At 28.7% G+C, this 17,245-nt stretch overlaps 2 protein-coding genes across 2 annotated transcripts; both read right to left on the reverse strand.

Moving 5' to 3' along the window:
- Positions 1-4,932: 4,932 nt before the first annotated feature.
- LOC123300763 lies at positions 4,933-10,628 on the reverse strand. The gene is made up of 2 exons (XM_044883410.1): positions 10,069-10,628; positions 4,933-5,251 (listed from the first exon to the last, which is right to left on the reverse strand). Exons 1-2 carry the CDS (start codon positions 10,545-10,547, stop codon positions 5,077-5,079), a joined length of 654 nt encoding a protein of 217 aa, XP_044739345.1. The 5' UTR covers positions 10,548-10,628; the 3' UTR covers positions 4,933-5,076.
- A 2,661-nt stretch (positions 10,629-13,289) lies between these two features.
- On the reverse strand, positions 13,290-14,713 carry LOC123300879 (uncharacterized protein DDB_G0286379-like). Its single transcript, XM_044883542.1, has 2 exons — positions 14,336-14,713; positions 13,290-13,490 (listed from the first exon to the last, which is right to left on the reverse strand). Exons 1-2 carry the CDS (start codon positions 14,667-14,669, stop codon positions 13,354-13,356), a joined length of 471 nt encoding a protein of 156 aa, XP_044739477.1. The 5' UTR covers positions 14,670-14,713; the 3' UTR covers positions 13,290-13,353.
- Between the last annotated feature and the right edge of the window lie 2,532 nt (positions 14,714-17,245).

Here is a 17,245-nt window from a genome sequence, read left to right on the forward strand (position 1 = left end):
CAATAACAATTTTATCTGCTAAGTATACGGAGCTGCAGTGAACTGGTAATCCATATCGGAACGATTTTCTTTGCAGTAAGAGCACTGAGCTGTGCTCGCAGTGTATATCGGAACGCAGCCTAAGTGGGTATGTTCCGATATACACTGAGACTTCTGTAAGATATGACATTTATTCAGTATACTGAGAAGCCGATCCTTTTTAGTCAGCTGGTTAAAACGAAACGCAGCCCAGTATACTGTTCTCGTTCTCGGATACCTCGTTTTATGACATCGTTGTCAAACGAAAATAATTATCCGGCGCCTTTTAACCTGCTACTCTCTCCACTCGAGTTTCACGTCCTTTTATATATATATATGTTCTTGATTAAAGTTTTTTCTTGTTAACTGACTTCAAACAAAATGGAAGAGGTTCTCAATTCGTCTGTATTTTTTTTTTTATGTTTGTTACCTCAGAATTTTTGACTGAGTGAACCGATTTTGATTATTTTTTTATCTATTTGAAAGCTCGTGCTTCTCATGTGATCGTATTTCAATTTGGTTCATTTCTGACAATGTTATCCATGTGAAAACCATATAAGTCTTAAATTTGCATTAAGTATGTGGGCGACAAATGGACGAATAACTCAGTATCACCACAACCGATTTCGATGATTCTTTTTTTAGTGATAAATTAGTTAGTTTACTTCACTAAAAATCATAAAATAAATCATATAGGTCAAAAAAACCGACTTAAAAAAAAAAAAAAATTCAAAAACAAATTAATATGCACTAAAAAGTAAAAGATAACAAAAATATAATGCAGTTACAAATTGTTATATTTGGAGTCGGTGTCAGCCAAGTTAATGTAGCAAAGTGTTCTGTCACAGTTGTTTCCTTGGTTGACACCGACTCCCAAAATAAAAATAATTGTAAATGCATTATATTTTCGTTATTTTTTACTTTTTAGTGAATATTAATTTGTTTTTGAATTGTTTCTTTTGAAGTCGGTTTTTTTTTTTACATAGCTGTGTTGAGGACGTTGAGGTTAGTTTTGTCAAGTTAAAAATATTATTTTTTTTTTTTTTCGATATCATAAAACGAAATAAAAGGAGCACAGTCTATAAAAAATGAATGGTAAGGAAGTTTTAAATTTTGAATTGCAATTGGTTTATATATAATTTATTTACAATATTTATTTTTATGGTAAATAAGATTTAGATGAAAATGTGAAAATTGAAAAATTATGTCTTAGAAATAAAAATTAAATATGTAGAAAATGATGAAATGTTTGAGGAATTTTATTCATCTAACAATGTGAGTGAAATATGTAACAATGTCGAGACTAATAAAATGAAAATTGAAAAAGAATTGCATTCAGAACTCATAATTAAAGATGAGGATTATGATGAAATGTTCGAAGAAACTGAAACTAGACACAAACGACTTCATGCTGGGGAAAAACCTTATGTATGTGATGAGTGTGATAAAGCATTTAGCCAACGGATTAATTTAGTTCAACATAAACGACTTCATACTGTTGAAAAACCTTTTCCCTGCGATATCTGTGATAAAAAATTTACACAAAAAATCTATTTATTTCTTCACAAACGGACACATACTGGAGGAAAACTTTTATTTTTGTTATGGCACGCCATTTTACTATTTAATGTCCGAAAAAAAATGATCGCAATAATAATACATTATTATTATGTTATCATCATAATAATAATCATTTTCATTATGTACATAATTTTAATTCAATCATTTTTATTATGTACATAATTTTAATTCAATCATTTTTATTATGTACATAATTTTAATTCATATTAAATAGTAAAACGGCGTGCGATATATTTCCATTATGTACATAATTTTAATTCAATCATTTTTATTATGTACATAATTTTAATTCTCTATTTCCATTATGTACATAATTTTAATTCAATAATTTTTTTTAAATCTAATTCAAATAAAATTAACTGATTTATTATTATGTATCATCATAATAATAATACATTTTTATTATGATGATAACATAATAAAAATGTATTATTATTATGTATCATCATAATAATAATACATTATTATTATGATGATACATAATAAAAATACATTTTTATTATGTTATCATCATAATTTTAATTCTCATCTCTCTTTTCTCATCCTATCTTATATCAATCTCTCTTTTACTAAGATTTATTTTACAAAATATATAATATAAAATATAAAATTTCTGATTGAAAAAAAATAATTAATTAATTTTTTTCTCGATAAAAATTTGCCTATTAAATAGTAAAATGGCGTGCCATATTTTGTGATATTTGTAATAAAATATTTAGCAAAAGAATTAATTTAGTGAAACATATAATAACACATAACGGACCACCGTATGCATGCGAGAATAGGGAATATTCATGAAATTTAAATTTGGTTCAAATATTTTTCTTCCGTAACTTTAATGACTGGACATTTCAACTAAACCATTATTTTAGTAATTAATATCTTTTTAATTACTTGAAATTAATTAATAGCAGTACAAATTCAGTGAGGGCATTTAAAAATTTCTAAAACGGAAATTCAAATTTTTATACGGTCGTGGCATCAAAGTACGGACTTGTCAAATTTGTTGACATACTGTATGATATTAATTACTTACATTTTGTATGGTATTTCATTAAATTATATTATTCTACGGCTTTTTATTAGAAAACTTAATAATAACGAGCGTAAATTCTGTGTTGTAAATTCATTTTTTTAAAGTGTAAATTGTACATTGAACTGTCACCAATTGACAGATCACGTACTTATACGTCATCAACAGAAAGCTCCAAAAAATTGCGTTTAAATATCTCTTTATAATGTAAATATTTTTTACACTTAATTACAGCATTTTTAAACAGTATTTATATTTTTTACTTTGTTATAACAGTGTAAACAATGAATTAAAAATATAAAAAAAATATATTATTATTCCCTATTTTATTCTGGTTTTTACGCACAAAAATGAATTAAACGTACATACGCATAGAAATCTTTTTATTTGAATGCACAAATAAAACATTTTTTAGTAATAAACAAGAATGTAATTTTTCTTTAAAATGTCGTTTACTTGATATCGTTGACTATCTATCAACAGACAGGTAGTCAAAAATTAAAATCGATTATTAATAAATGAAAACAATTACTTGACTGAGTTAATTGTTGAAATACCCTGTATAAAAAGTGTTGGATGTAAGTGTTTGCATTATTTTTAACAGAGAGCCATAAGGTATAAATATCTTAAAAATTCAGAATCCAGGAAAGTGAATGAATCTTTATAAAAACTGTGCGACTGCATTGTTAAAAGCTTACTTAAAGGGCAACGGGAATCGATATAGGAATGAATTCTAAGCAAAAAGTGTCATTGAAACATATTTCGAAAAGTCAATACTTTCCGAAATTCGATGTATTTAACGTCAAATAATAGAAAAATTTTACGATATACTTTGAAAAAAGTATATCATACACTTTTTAAAGTACTTTAGAAGGTAAAATATTTTTCTGAGAAATAGTTAAATTTTTTCCCCCGAAACTTTTTTCTGTAACTTTATTATTTTTCGAGTTATTTAACGATAAAGACATTTTTTGTATTTTCGAAAAAGTTTTTTGCATTTAAATTGCAATATTACAAAAAGCATTTATCCGAAACTGTTAAAACTGTTTTAGTTTGTTGCCAGTACCTAAATAAAGTTAATTAGAATACGGCATGCATTAATTTTTGCTCCCGTGGTAAATTCATTAGTTTTTGTACTTAATATAAAATACAAGGAAAGTTCCGATAACCTTTGTTTTCATCATAACTTAATCGTCAATTTTTATGCAAATGACTTCAAACTTTTTTCATTTTCAAGGTTATTTATAGTACTTTAAAAAGTGTACGATATACTTTTTTCAAAAACGTCAAATTTTTCTATTATTTGACGTTAAATCTCCGAATTTCCATCGTCAATAACTCGGAGTATTGACTTTTCGAAATATGTTTCAATGGCACTTTTTGCTTAGAATTCATCCCTATATCGATTCCCGTTGTCATTTACAGCATACATTTTTCCACCCCCGAGGAGTGGTGGTGGGAGCCCCTAGGCTAGATCACACAAATTTTTGTTTTTAACTTCTTTAAATAAGCTTGCAGTCGCACAGTTTTTATAAAGATTCATTCTCTGTACTTGAATTCCGAGGTATAAATCTTACGGTTCTCCTCCACTCTTTAGAAAATTATTCCACGGTTCTCCACTATTTACTAATTTTTTGCCTAGACTGAAATATATTTATTACTAATTTTTTGTCTATAGAAATATAAGTGTCTAAACTGAACTTGAACGAGTCCCAAGTTTGTACCGTTTAGAAATATTTATGATACAAACAAAATTTTGGTATATATTTTCATAAAAATCAGCTTATTAGTCCACTTCCTTTTGTAAGTCAAAAACGAAAAGAGATATCGAGTTGAGATTTTTATAACGTAATCAGGCCGTAAAAAGTGAACTCGAGTACGTAAATGAGCAACATAGGTCTATGGGGTCTTGGGCTCGTAGGATTCGTCTTGTAAACCGTAATAGATAGAACAAAAGTTTGAATATAATAGTTGCCTGTTTATAAAAAAATTAAAAAGTTTTTATTACTTTAAGGATGTACGCACAATACAACGAAAAGTAAGAAAAAAAATTTTCAATAGCTGGCGTAATTTTCAAAATACCGAAAATTAAAATTTTTTAAAATTATTTAGCTGTCGATTTTCGGAAAACCAAGGCAGGTATCGAAAAATGTTATTCTTATTTTTCCGTCTACATTCCATGAAGTTATAACAAAATTTATCATCAAAGTTGAAAATAAGGTACAAATAATTTCAATCTAAAATTGATTTGGTGCTCGTACTACTTTAAATGTTGTCTTGCGTAATTAAAATTACAAATATTATTACAAAAATAAAAAATTTATTGTTAAAAAATAATAAAATTTACAGATCACACAATTTAACACCACAATTTTACAGAAATCCTTATATAAAATTCTTATACAAAATATTTTACTAATATTTGTTTACTAAAACATTTTATTTTATGCGCGTTGTACATTATCTGGTTCGTTGCTTGATTCGTCATGAATAGATGGATCAATTTCATCTCGATTCCCTGGACGGTAGCCCAACTCCACTACATTATCCTCCCCCGCCAGCCCGACTATGCCATCGTTGAATTCTGGGGAAACTCCTACCGTTATTTGAATGTCATCACTTTAATAAAAACACAAATCATTACTGAAATACCTATTTAATTAATGGGAAATAAATTTCAGATTGCATGTTCCAACAGCCTCTACTACTGGAATAATTTGTATGTTCCTTAAGCCAATAAGATCAATGTGGGACTATTTTTTTAAGAATGGCACGAATGTGTGATAATGTTCAAATGTTCAAGTCGATTTTTTAGGACTTATTTGTGTTAATATTAGAACAGAGATTCCCATGTTTTTAGTCGAAAAAATGTACCAGAAGGGAGAAGATGAATAAAAGTTATTTTATCTCTAATTGTTGCCCCGTTTATTATTTCTAAAAAAATGATCTTTAACCGATCACCTTCAATATTAAATCCGGTCAATTTAAACAAAAATTGATCAAAACACCATCATAAATGTAATCTAAAAAGTGCTCATCGATCCGAGATATGGAAAAAAATTTACGCGGGGTCAAAGGCCACAAAAACCGGTTTTTAACGATTTTCAGCGAAACATGTTTTATCATAAAATTAGTTCAGGCGAAAATTGTAGATCAAATAAATATAAAAAATGTCACATTACTTTTTTCCCAACAGCAACCTGATATCTGAGATTCTGAGATATAACGATTCAAAAAGTTGGAAAGATTTGTTATTGTTTGTAATGATTTTATGAATGGACATAATGGGGGATAATCCTTATGTCGAATTGGCCATAAGGATTACCCATAAAAATGTAAAATTAGACTTGATACCATGACAAAATTGGAAAATGATATTAAAATTGATTAAAAAACGTTTTTTAAAGAAGTTTTAATAAGCAATCAAAGATTGTATTCAAAGGTTGCACATCTCCTTTTAGCAAAACAAAGCTTTATATGTAATCTTTATGGCGATACCCAAGTATGACGTCCCTAGCGTGTATCTTCCCCTTCCCCTTGGGTACCTTGATAATTAGAGGCGTTCAAATCGTAAATAAGAGCTCTTTAAGCACTCACTAAGACGTCATATTACTTACTGGGCTGACATCTCAAAAGGCGACGTCTTGGACCAACCAGGTCCATCAAAGAGGGCACAGTTTAATTAAAATAATTTTCTCAAAACTGATATCAGATTTTCAGATATTTTTTATCGATGTATTTAAATACACATAAATTTCAAGTAACATTCAAGTTTCTGAAGACTTAGTCTTTCCTTGCAAACTCTCTCTTGATTGAGGGAGTCACTTCAGAGTCTTTTCAGATTCCAAGAAAGGATTTTTATAATAAAAATTCAAATTTTGAAGTTTCTTAAAAAAATTTTTATTTTTTGCCCAATATTTTTCATAAATGTAAACGTTGTAGGTTACACTGAAATGAAGCTACTCACAACGTTTCGTAAGAGTATTATTCACGAAATGACGAAATCACCCCCCCCCCCTTCTGTACTGTATAGACTATTATATGTATAAAGAATTGATTAAAAAAAAGTCAATATGAATACGCGAGCGCGAATTTATTATGCATAGCTTAAATTACAATACACATGCGAAATAAAACATTATGATTGACATTTTTTGAATATAGTTTTTCAAAATAGTTTTGGATAATCTCTACTGTATTATACATTTTTTTCAACAATTTTCATTAATTTAAGTAAAGCCATAGTTCCAAAAAATTATAAATAAAGTTTTTTAGTTTAGGTACTAACATTCTAATAATAAGTAAATGATGCTTCTTCATCTGCACCGATATTAAATGGTGTTGCTAGTAACAATCTGGATATTTTATGAATTGATTTATTTAAATAATTAGAATATTTCATAATTTCTCCATTTTTTAAATTATTTTCTTTCGGATTATATATGTATTTTAACACTACGTTTTTTCCTATCTGTTGCCCTTCTTTGTTTGATGTATCGTAATGCTTTATCTGAAGTTTCCCTTTCCTTAAAAACCATACAAACATATTAAAAAAACAGCGTAAATTTAAAGTAAATCAACTCATCAAATTAAATTAGACCCGGTAAAATTTGTCATTGAGCATGAATATAATTTTCGCATGGAAAATTTTTGCAGAATCCCGTTTAAAACATGCTCCTGAACGTAAAAGTGAAGGTTGCCGGGGGTAACTCGGTAGGATATTGCTTAAACTAATTTTTTTTAAACATATTAAAAATATTGACTGAATTGCTTCGAAATATATATTTTATCATATAATTGAGGCTCAAATTAACAAAAAATGTTCTTCGGTATTTTTTGTCTAATAACAAAAAATTAAATTTAAATAATTTTTTTAACTAATTGATTATAAAAAATCAATGCAGAATACATTTTATGTGAAACTTAAAAAAAATAACGTAAAAAATTAAAGGCGGATGAAACTTTCCCATCTATTTTTACAATAAGCCCTTAATGAAGTGAATTTGGGTGTCAACAGGAATTAATTGTTTATACGGCCGTAGCTCCTAAACTATTAAAAATTTATCAAAATAAATGGGTACCATTTTATTCTTCTGTAAACAAAAACGATATTGCACAAGGCGGCACGCAACGCTTGAACTGAAACGTACCCGTAGATTGGCCATGATAAATAATATTTTTGTACTTTAAGGTCCTCATTTTAAACGTGTGGGTCTAAATTTTAATGTTATACACATAAAAATACTAATTATTAATTTTTATCATTTTTCCGGCCCGCTATTAGTAATCAAGCCCTTAGCGAAAGAAGACCTCACATAATTATATAGTTTAAGAATCTTTTTTATTTTTTCAAATATCTCAATTTTCAAATTAATAAATTCTGGTTCAATCAAATTATACATGAAAAGGGGGTTCACGTTGCATCAAATTAGGTATGTTTGTTTTTTTGATATGTTGTTTGCAATGTTAAATCGAAGTTTTCAACCCGGCAAACGACCGGATCTTGCCGAAAAATGAGAAAAACCTCGAAAATTTAGACCTTTTATTTCAGGTTTTGCCGATTTTGACCTGGAAGTAACCAAAACTGTTAAAATTCAAGCCGGTTTTTATAGGAGTTATACGATTTTTCGCAAAATTTCATCTTGTAAACCGTTAGGGATAGAAAAAAGTTTCAATGTAAAAAATTTTTTTCGTAAAAAATTGTTTTGGTAAATTTTCAATAGTTTACGAGTTATAGCCGCATAAATTAATTCTTTATTTCAGTGGATTCGGTGGGTCAATATACGTTGAAATACATTTCTTGTTCAGTAGGGCCTGAAAAAGCACACGAAATCCACTCAGCGCCTACATTATAATGATAAAATGTTCTCTTGCTCAAAAAAAGTCTTTATTGACTTTATGACTTAAACACGACGAACAAAAGTTTGAAACATCCCCCTTCCCCCCCTTCTGGATGATTCCTCTGCAGGAGCTTGCCGAAAATTTAACATAAAAATTAATTTTACCATTGGTTCACGGAAAATAAATATGACTATAGATATGTTTTTCGAAATCTTTTTATCAAATGATTTATCAATGAATGAAATATTATAAATTAAAAAAACTTAGAAAATGGAATAGAAATATCTTGGATTGGAATGATTTGATCAGTATATTTCAACGAGTATTGGCGTATCATGGATAAAATTAATTTACGAAACGAATGACAAAATTGTTATCAGAAAACAAAAAATACGTTTTTATAGAAGAAAAAAAGCCAAGAAATATAGCGTTTTATGTTCACAGCTAATCAATGGCTAAGTTACCAGAGAAAATTCACAAAAGTAAAAAAAAAACGGTTTTCATGCGATTAAAAACAAGTTAAAGTCCAATGCACAAAAATTAAATGGGAAAGTTCTAGATCTCAAAAAAACTTATCGATTGACGTCTGGTAAGTCCGATTTGGATGAGTAGATGCGAGAAAACTAGAAAAAAATGAGCGAAAATAGTCGTTTTTACATTTGCTTATATCTTTTTTTCTTTTTCGATTTTAAAAGTGCTATTTAATGAAGCTATGAGTAATCGACGGTTGACAAATCTTCAATTTCCCGTTGGTAGAGGGACTTTTTTGAGCATGATATTTTAGCAGCAAGTGAAAGTTTTTAATTTTTGATTCCGAAATCGAGTAACGAAAAAGTGCATTTCTTGGGATGGGTTTTTCGGTAAAAAGTAAAATTGCTAGAGCTCTGAAACTTGCACACTTAACTAATAAAAACTTACTAAATATTTTTAAAAAAATTTGCAATTGTTATCGTTCGTGTAACGGCAGCCATGATCCCGTTAAAATCGAGAGTTTCTGCATCGCAAAAAATGCACTTTTTTCGAGGCCCGATTTCGGCACCAGAAATGGAAAATTTTTACTTGCTATTTCAGTAGCATTATGCTCGAAGAATATTTCAAAATTACTCAGTAACTATTACTCATAACTTCACTAAATAGCAACTTTAAAATCAAAAAAGAAAAAAGCTATAAGCAAATGTAAAAACTATTGCTCATTTTTTCACGTTTTCTCGACATCTACGTATCCAAATCGGAATTACCAGACGTCAATCGATTGGTTTTTTTGAGATCTAGAACTTTCCCATTTAATTTTTGTGCATTGGAAGTCATATTTTTTTTAATCGCAAGAAATGTTTTTTTGACTTTAGCAAATTTTCTGTTAACTTAGGCATTGATTAACCGTAAATAAAAAACACTATGTTTCTTGGCTTGTTTTCTTCTATAACACATTTATTTTTTATTTTCTGATAGCAATTTTATCAAATTTAACATTGGGCCCTCCGTAGATTAATTGGATTATAGATTATAATGTGAAAGTCAATATCTCAAATTTCACAAAAATTACTGGCTGACTGGCCGTTGGCTATAATTACATCATTAAAAATATTTCACTTTACCTAGGACTCTTATAATTGTATTCTTCACGTTCTTCGTCACTCATATCATTCCAGATACGTCCTGCTTCTGCAGCAATATTAACAATATTCCTATTACATCCACATTTACGTTTATACGCACTTAAAAAGTTCATGAATGCATTTGAAGATGTATTACAATCAGAGGGAGTTATTGCTGCTTTATTACACTCTACACATCGACATTTGTTACAACCACAACTACAGCTTTTTGCACATGGACTCTGGCCACATACCACACATACTCCTGGTTTACAGTATTTAACTCGACGTCGTGATCTTCTACGTATTGACCTTCTTCTGGTTGGGCATGGGCTTCTTCGGCGTGGTCTTGAACAACTTCTACGCCTTCGATATGGAGATCTTGAACGTCTTCGTCGACTCCTCTGCATTCTTCTCCGTCGTGGCTTACAACAGCCACAGGAACAGACTTGGGCATCTAATGAAGTATGCGAAGCCATAAATACTTTAATTTTGAATAATGATTAAATTTTAGAAATTTTAACAGAATGTAGAAACAAATAGAATGTATAATTTGTCAAATAATTTTATTTACTAGATAAAAACAAAAAAACATTCATTTCAATGACTACTATTTTTTTCATACCTATGAAACAATTTTTGAAAAGTTTTTTTGCAATAAAAAAAAACTGACATAAAAAAAAAACCAACTATTCCAATAGAAATTATTTGCACACATCTACAGTATAAAATCAATATCTTCTCGAAATTTCAAACTTCCACCATGAGCGATTCAGGCTGAGCGTCGATATATCAGTCGCGACATTGCCTATCTCCTCTCCAGATTATTTCTCCCTTCTGAAATGTTTCTGATTTTAAATAATATACAGAAAGAATCATTTTGAAAAAAAATCAGCAAAATCGGAGCTGTCATTGAGGACTCCCTAAGAGTGGCTACATTTTATGTATTCCTTTATCCGCTATTAGTATAATTCATCACGATATCTTTTTCTATCATCTTTTAATAATATATTATGGAAAAATATCAAGAAATCTATTGCATATTGAATTTTGAATTTCGATTTTTTTAAATCTGTTAAAATGCTATATTACCTTTATAATATATTTTTATCTGTGAACCTTAATAAAAAAGTTTTCAATGCACTTTTTTATACCATGTATATATATAATATACAAGGTATACTAAGTTTAGTCCCAAGTTTGTAACGCTAAAAATATTGATGCTACGCACAAAATTTTGGTATAGGTGTTCATAAAATCACCCAATTTAGTTCATTTTCGGTTGTCCTTCCGTCCGTCTGTGAACACGATAACTCAAAAACGAAAAAAGATATCAAGCTGAAATTTTTAGAGCGTACTCAGGACGTAAAAAGTGAGGTCGAGTTCGTAAATGAGCAATATAGGTCAATTGGGTCTTGTAGGATCTCTCTTGTAAACCATATGAGATAGAACAAATGTAAACAAGTGAAAGCAAACAATTGACTGAGTTAATTGTTGAAATGATTAAAATTGTAAACAAAAATGATAATGCATAAGATCAGCGCGAAGCGCTTGGTTTGAAACAGGCGTAGATTGACCAATTAAAAATATTTTTATTAGGGTACTCATTTTGAAGGTATGAATGAGTCTATATTTTAATGTTATGCACATAATAATACGTTTTATGAAATAGCAACGAAACTAGCACGGTTGTAAGTATTAAGTTTCATCATTTTTCCGGCCCATTATTAGTTTATAAGTCGATAGAAAATAAGTCATCATTTTTTCGAGCCTTTAGCGAAAGAAAATCCCACATAATTATATAAGAGAAAATTGCAAATTTGTTCTAGTTTAAGAATCTTTTTGTAGGCACTCAGCGCCTTCACTATTCCATATAAGCTGTCAAATTGATCAATGATTTTTATTACATATGATTCAGTCAATATAGACGAAAAAAAGGCCGGACCTGGAAAAAATTACAATAGTGACTCTGAGGTTATAGATCGTTAGGGGGGCATGTAAATAACTTTAAAAAAAATTAAGAGAATTTTTCGTTCCGCTGTTTTTGAGAAAATCCAAAAAAATGGGAAAAAAAATTTGGAATGCGTTTTTCTCGGAATCTATTGGTTTAAGGGGAAAGTTTTTCAAATAAAAAATGTAGAAGACATTGTCAGCTACATTTTATGTCATTAAAGCAACGTCATACGAGTTAAATTACAAAAAGTAGGTGGCGTTAAAGTATCAAAAAAAGGGTTTTTCACGATTTTCATTAAGAAAAAATGATGTTTTTGTAAAAGTGTAAATGAGAAAGTTGTTTGACTCAAAATTAGCTTCAACTTTTATTTAAACAATTTTTATGAAAAACTTACCGTTTCCGAGCTATAATAAAACAATGTATGTTTAAAATAAACCAAGAAAATAAAAAGGAAATCAAGTACATCCTTTTCAAAATTTTAAAAAACTTAACTTTCAGATTTTTTAGCAAGCTGTATTTCAAAAACGGTAAGTTTTACAAAAAAACTGTTTAAATAAAAGTTGAAGCTATTTTTGAGTCAAACAACTTTTTTATTTACACTTTTACAAAAAAATCATTTTTTCTTAATGAAAACCGTGGAAAACCCTTTTTTTGATACTTTAACGCCACCTCCTTTTTGTAATTTAACTCGTATGACGTTGCTCCAATGACATAAAATGTAGCTGACAGTGTCTTCTACATTTTTTATTTGAAAAACTTTTCCCTTAAATCAATAGATTCCGAGAAAAACGCATTCCAATTTTTTTTTCCCCATTTTTTTGGATTTTCTCAAAAACAGCGGAACGAAAAATTCTCTTAATTTTTTTTAAGTTATTTACATGCCCCCCTAACGATCTATAACCTCAGATCCACTATTGTAATTTTTTCCAGTCAAAATGCCAGATTTATTTTTTATTCATTGTCAGGAACTATTTTTCACTCAAGGATTGTTCACAAACGTATTCATGTTTTTTACAACATTTGAATCAGGAAGCGGGAAAATGCTAAAATGGTAAAATGGCATTGACTGGGTACATGCACCTACTGAACCAAAACTCGTCCTACATCGAGCATACCTTGTCTAGTTCTACCAAGGTTAAACTCAAACTTTCGAAATTTTTAAATAATTTTATTGTAACTAATATGTATATTGTATATTTATTTTACATTTTTATTCAACTATAATAATTTTAATTAAATATTAATTAATAATTAATCTCATTTTATATAAAACAGCAAAAACTTAATGAATGAACACACATAACACTTTAATTAATTAGGTAATTGTCTATCTATACTAAATCTTCAAAACATTTGAATTTTTTTATCTTGTCAAGCTCATCTAAGAGCCACTCTTTTAGTTTATCTTTGCCAAGTTTTTCATTTTTACAATAAAATATTAAACCATTTTTTGAATCATAAATCAGTCCTACAAACAAAAAAAAATGAATAAAAACCAATAAAATTTAATTATTAATATACATGATCCGTTCAAAATAATGTTTTTGCGTGAACTTGTTCAAAGGCAAAAAAAGAAGAGTGTAGTTTTAGGACCCTAATAACGCGCAGTCTCGGAAGTACTGGGCTTACGGTAATTAACGCTATATATACATAACAAAATAAGGATTTTTGGCCAATATCTCGGAAACCATCAACTTTATGAAAAAAAGTTTCAAACAAAATATTGTCGGAAATATTTTTTCTATAGGGAAAATTGAAAATCGGGAAAAACCTTCAAATATATATATTTATATGCTAATTACAATATCTTGAAACTAATTGATTTTATAACAATTTTTTTCACACAAAAGTTGTCATTCCCCAAAAAAATGTAGAGTGAACAATTTGGATATCTTTAGCCATGGCTATATATAGCGTTAATTATCGCAACTCCATCACTTTTGAGACTGCGCGAGTATTAAACTAGATGTCGAAACCTTCGTTTATTTTAGTTTTTTCTAGCCTTTGAATAAGTTTATGAAATAGCTTTTTTCAGTTATTTTGAGCGGCCTAAAAGTAAATGATTTGAAGAAATTCTTGAGGAAAACTTTATTAACGAAATTAATCACATAACATTTAAAAATAAAATGAAAATAAATTAACCAAAAATTCACGAATTTAAATTTTAGAATTGTCTATTCATATCATTTGCTATTCTTTCTGCACTATCTGTAAACGCTTGAATAATTTCGCGAGCCTCTTCAGCTGTCATTTTATTTTGTTGTGCTTTTTGAGTTCGTTTTTTCACTTTTGTAAGATGTCGGTTTTTTTTACCTTTGGTACTTTCTTCATTAGTATTCGTGTTATTATTGTAGCAGTTATGATCAGAAGAACGTTTTGATTTCAAATGATTGTGAATACGGTTACTTTTCAACTTGGATGATGATCTATAATTATAATGATCTGTGGATGGTTTTCTTATTCTTGATGAGCATCCACAAGTTCTATTTCGTTTATTATTATTATTATTATTACAACGTGGTCCTCTACGTACATGTTTTCTATTGGCAATGTCTACGGATTCCACAGAACTTTGATTTGAAGCTCTACGTACTTGTTTTGTATTGTCAATATCTACTGATTCCACAGAATCTTGATTTGAAGCCATTTTTATTAATTAATTGATTTGTTAAAAAAACATAATAATATAACTTACAATAATTTTGATTTTAAATCGTCTAAAATTAATTTATTTTATAATTTTAAATTTAGCAATTATACTATCATTTTCTAATTTTGTCAATAATTTAATATTTATAATAAATAATTTACGATAGTAACCATAGATCACATTCCAACTCAATTGTTTATATTTACAGGTTACTTCCTAGTTATTCTTAAGGACTATTCCTTTAAAAAAAAATATTTAAAAAATAATAATAATATATAATAATGGGGTTTAACTTCCGTTTCTCTGACATATGCGCCTATAACAGAGGCCACCCACATCATTATTTGTTAATCTTTATTTATTTATTTAACTACATACATGTTTACAATTACATTTTGATGTGGGTGGATTCGGTTACTTCGTTCTTATCCAAGCGACGACAATGTGATCAATTCTACTGCCCCCATTAATTTTTTATTTTAATTGCTCACACCGTCACACTGCCTGGTTTCGAACCCGCAATCTCGGCCATTTAGGCTTCAAAAATTAAAAAAACCCGAATGAGTGAAATATAAACTGAAAAGAAAAAAATAAGTCCAGCAGTTTACATAGCGACTTTAAAAAGATATCAAAGGGTACGATATTCAAAGTGTACGATAATTTAAAAAGTGGTACGATATCAAAAAACGTCAGATTTTCTATTATTTGACGTTAAATACTTCGAATTTCAATCGCCAAAAATTCGAAAGTATTGACTTTTCGAAATATGTTTCAATGACACTTTTTGCACACAATATTCCTATATCGATTCCCGTTGTCATTTTCAACTTAAATTTTTCCACTAACAAGAAGGGGTGGCTCCCACCCCCTGGACAAGATTGCAAAAATTTTTGTTTTTAACTTCTTTAAGGAAGTTCCCTCACCAGTAATAGAAAAAAATTAATTAGTAGAAAATGATCCAATTTTTTAGTATGTTGTAGTTAACGATACATATTATTAAATCAAAAAAAAATTTGGGTATCTTATCGATCAATTAAGAGAGAGTATGTTATTTAGTGTATTTTTAATTAATAAAAACTCTCTTAATTGATCGATAAGATACCCAAATTTTTTTTCAATTTAATAATATGTATTGTTAACAACAACATACTAAAAATTCGGATCCTTATCTTCTAATTTATTTTTTTCTATTACTGGCGAGGGAACATCCCTAAGTAAGTTTTAAACAATACAGTCGCACATTTTTTATAAAGATTACATTTAAAGTTTGGTTCTGTCTCCTTTTTTTACAATATGGTTTTTTTTTTCCTTTAATTCTAGAAAATACTTCCAAAAATTTTCGTATGTTTACGAAAGAATGATTCAAATAAAAGTTGTTAATTTTTTTTATAAGGAATAACTTTTACATTTAAACTTTTGTTCTAACGGTTTAAAAGATGGATACTTTTTCCTTTGATTGTATGAGCAAAAAAATTCCATTTTATAATGCATATCTCAATCAATTTTGAAGCTAGAAAATCGAAAAAAAAAAAACAGAAATATGCAAAATTAAATCAGCTAGAACCTTTAGTGGAATTTTTTATATTTTATACATATTATTTTTGTAATTTGTAAAAAAAACTGGTTAAAACCCACAACAACCCCCAAAAAAGGGGATTAGACACGCCCCTGAGAGGTCGACTTTTTGGTACTATGTTTTTACAACTTAATAAAAAACTGTGTAACACTTAGAACTAAATTGAAAGAAATTAAGGCGTTTTTTCTGTGTGGTAAAAAGTGTGATGTACTTGACTTTGATAATGCATCATTTAAAAAGTGTTCGAATCTTCGAATATTCAAGATGATTCACATATACTTAGCGGTGATTCACATATACTAAGTGGCAGCTCTGAACATAGATTCAAATTTTTAATAAAATAAGAAGCACAAAAATAAAACATTTATTTATTTGTCAGTCTGTCTATCTGTGGCATCGAAGCTCTCAAACGATTGAACCGATTTTGATTTTTGTTTGTTTGTTTGAAAGGTAATTTAATGAAGATTGTTCTTAGCTATGTTCAAAATGCAAGTTTAGGATCCCGCAACCGAATAAACTAAAACATATAAAAAATAGGCATCGATCTTCAAAATAGGATCAGTTTAGAGAAGGCTCTATGGGAAGGGGTAATTTAATGCAGAGTGTTCTTAGATATGTTTTAACGGCCAGTTTGGGATTCTGTACCCGAAAAATTAGTCGAATGTTTTTTAAATTTTGTAAATATCACTTGTTCGAGTTTTATTTCAAACGATAAGATTCGACAAATTTTTTATCAAATTTATTGTTGACACCCCAAAATAATCTTCCGGTTCCGATAACTTCAGTAAATTTATGAAACATGAACGCTGTTGAATATGATTTTGTTATATTGATTCAAACGGAAAACAAAATTCTTGGGATCAATATGCGTTATTTCATACACTAGTAGTTTCACCACTTATTAATAACCATTTTTATACCATGTATATATGAAATATACATAGTATTTTAAGTTTCGTCCCAAATTTGTAACGCTTAAAAATATTGATGCTACGAA

The sequence above is a fragment of the Chrysoperla carnea genome, chromosome 5 (assembly GCF_905475395.1).
Source record: "Chrysoperla carnea chromosome 5, inChrCarn1.1, whole genome shotgun sequence".
In the NCBI taxonomy this organism is placed as follows: Eukaryota; Metazoa; Arthropoda; class Insecta; order Neuroptera; family Chrysopidae; genus Chrysoperla; species Chrysoperla carnea.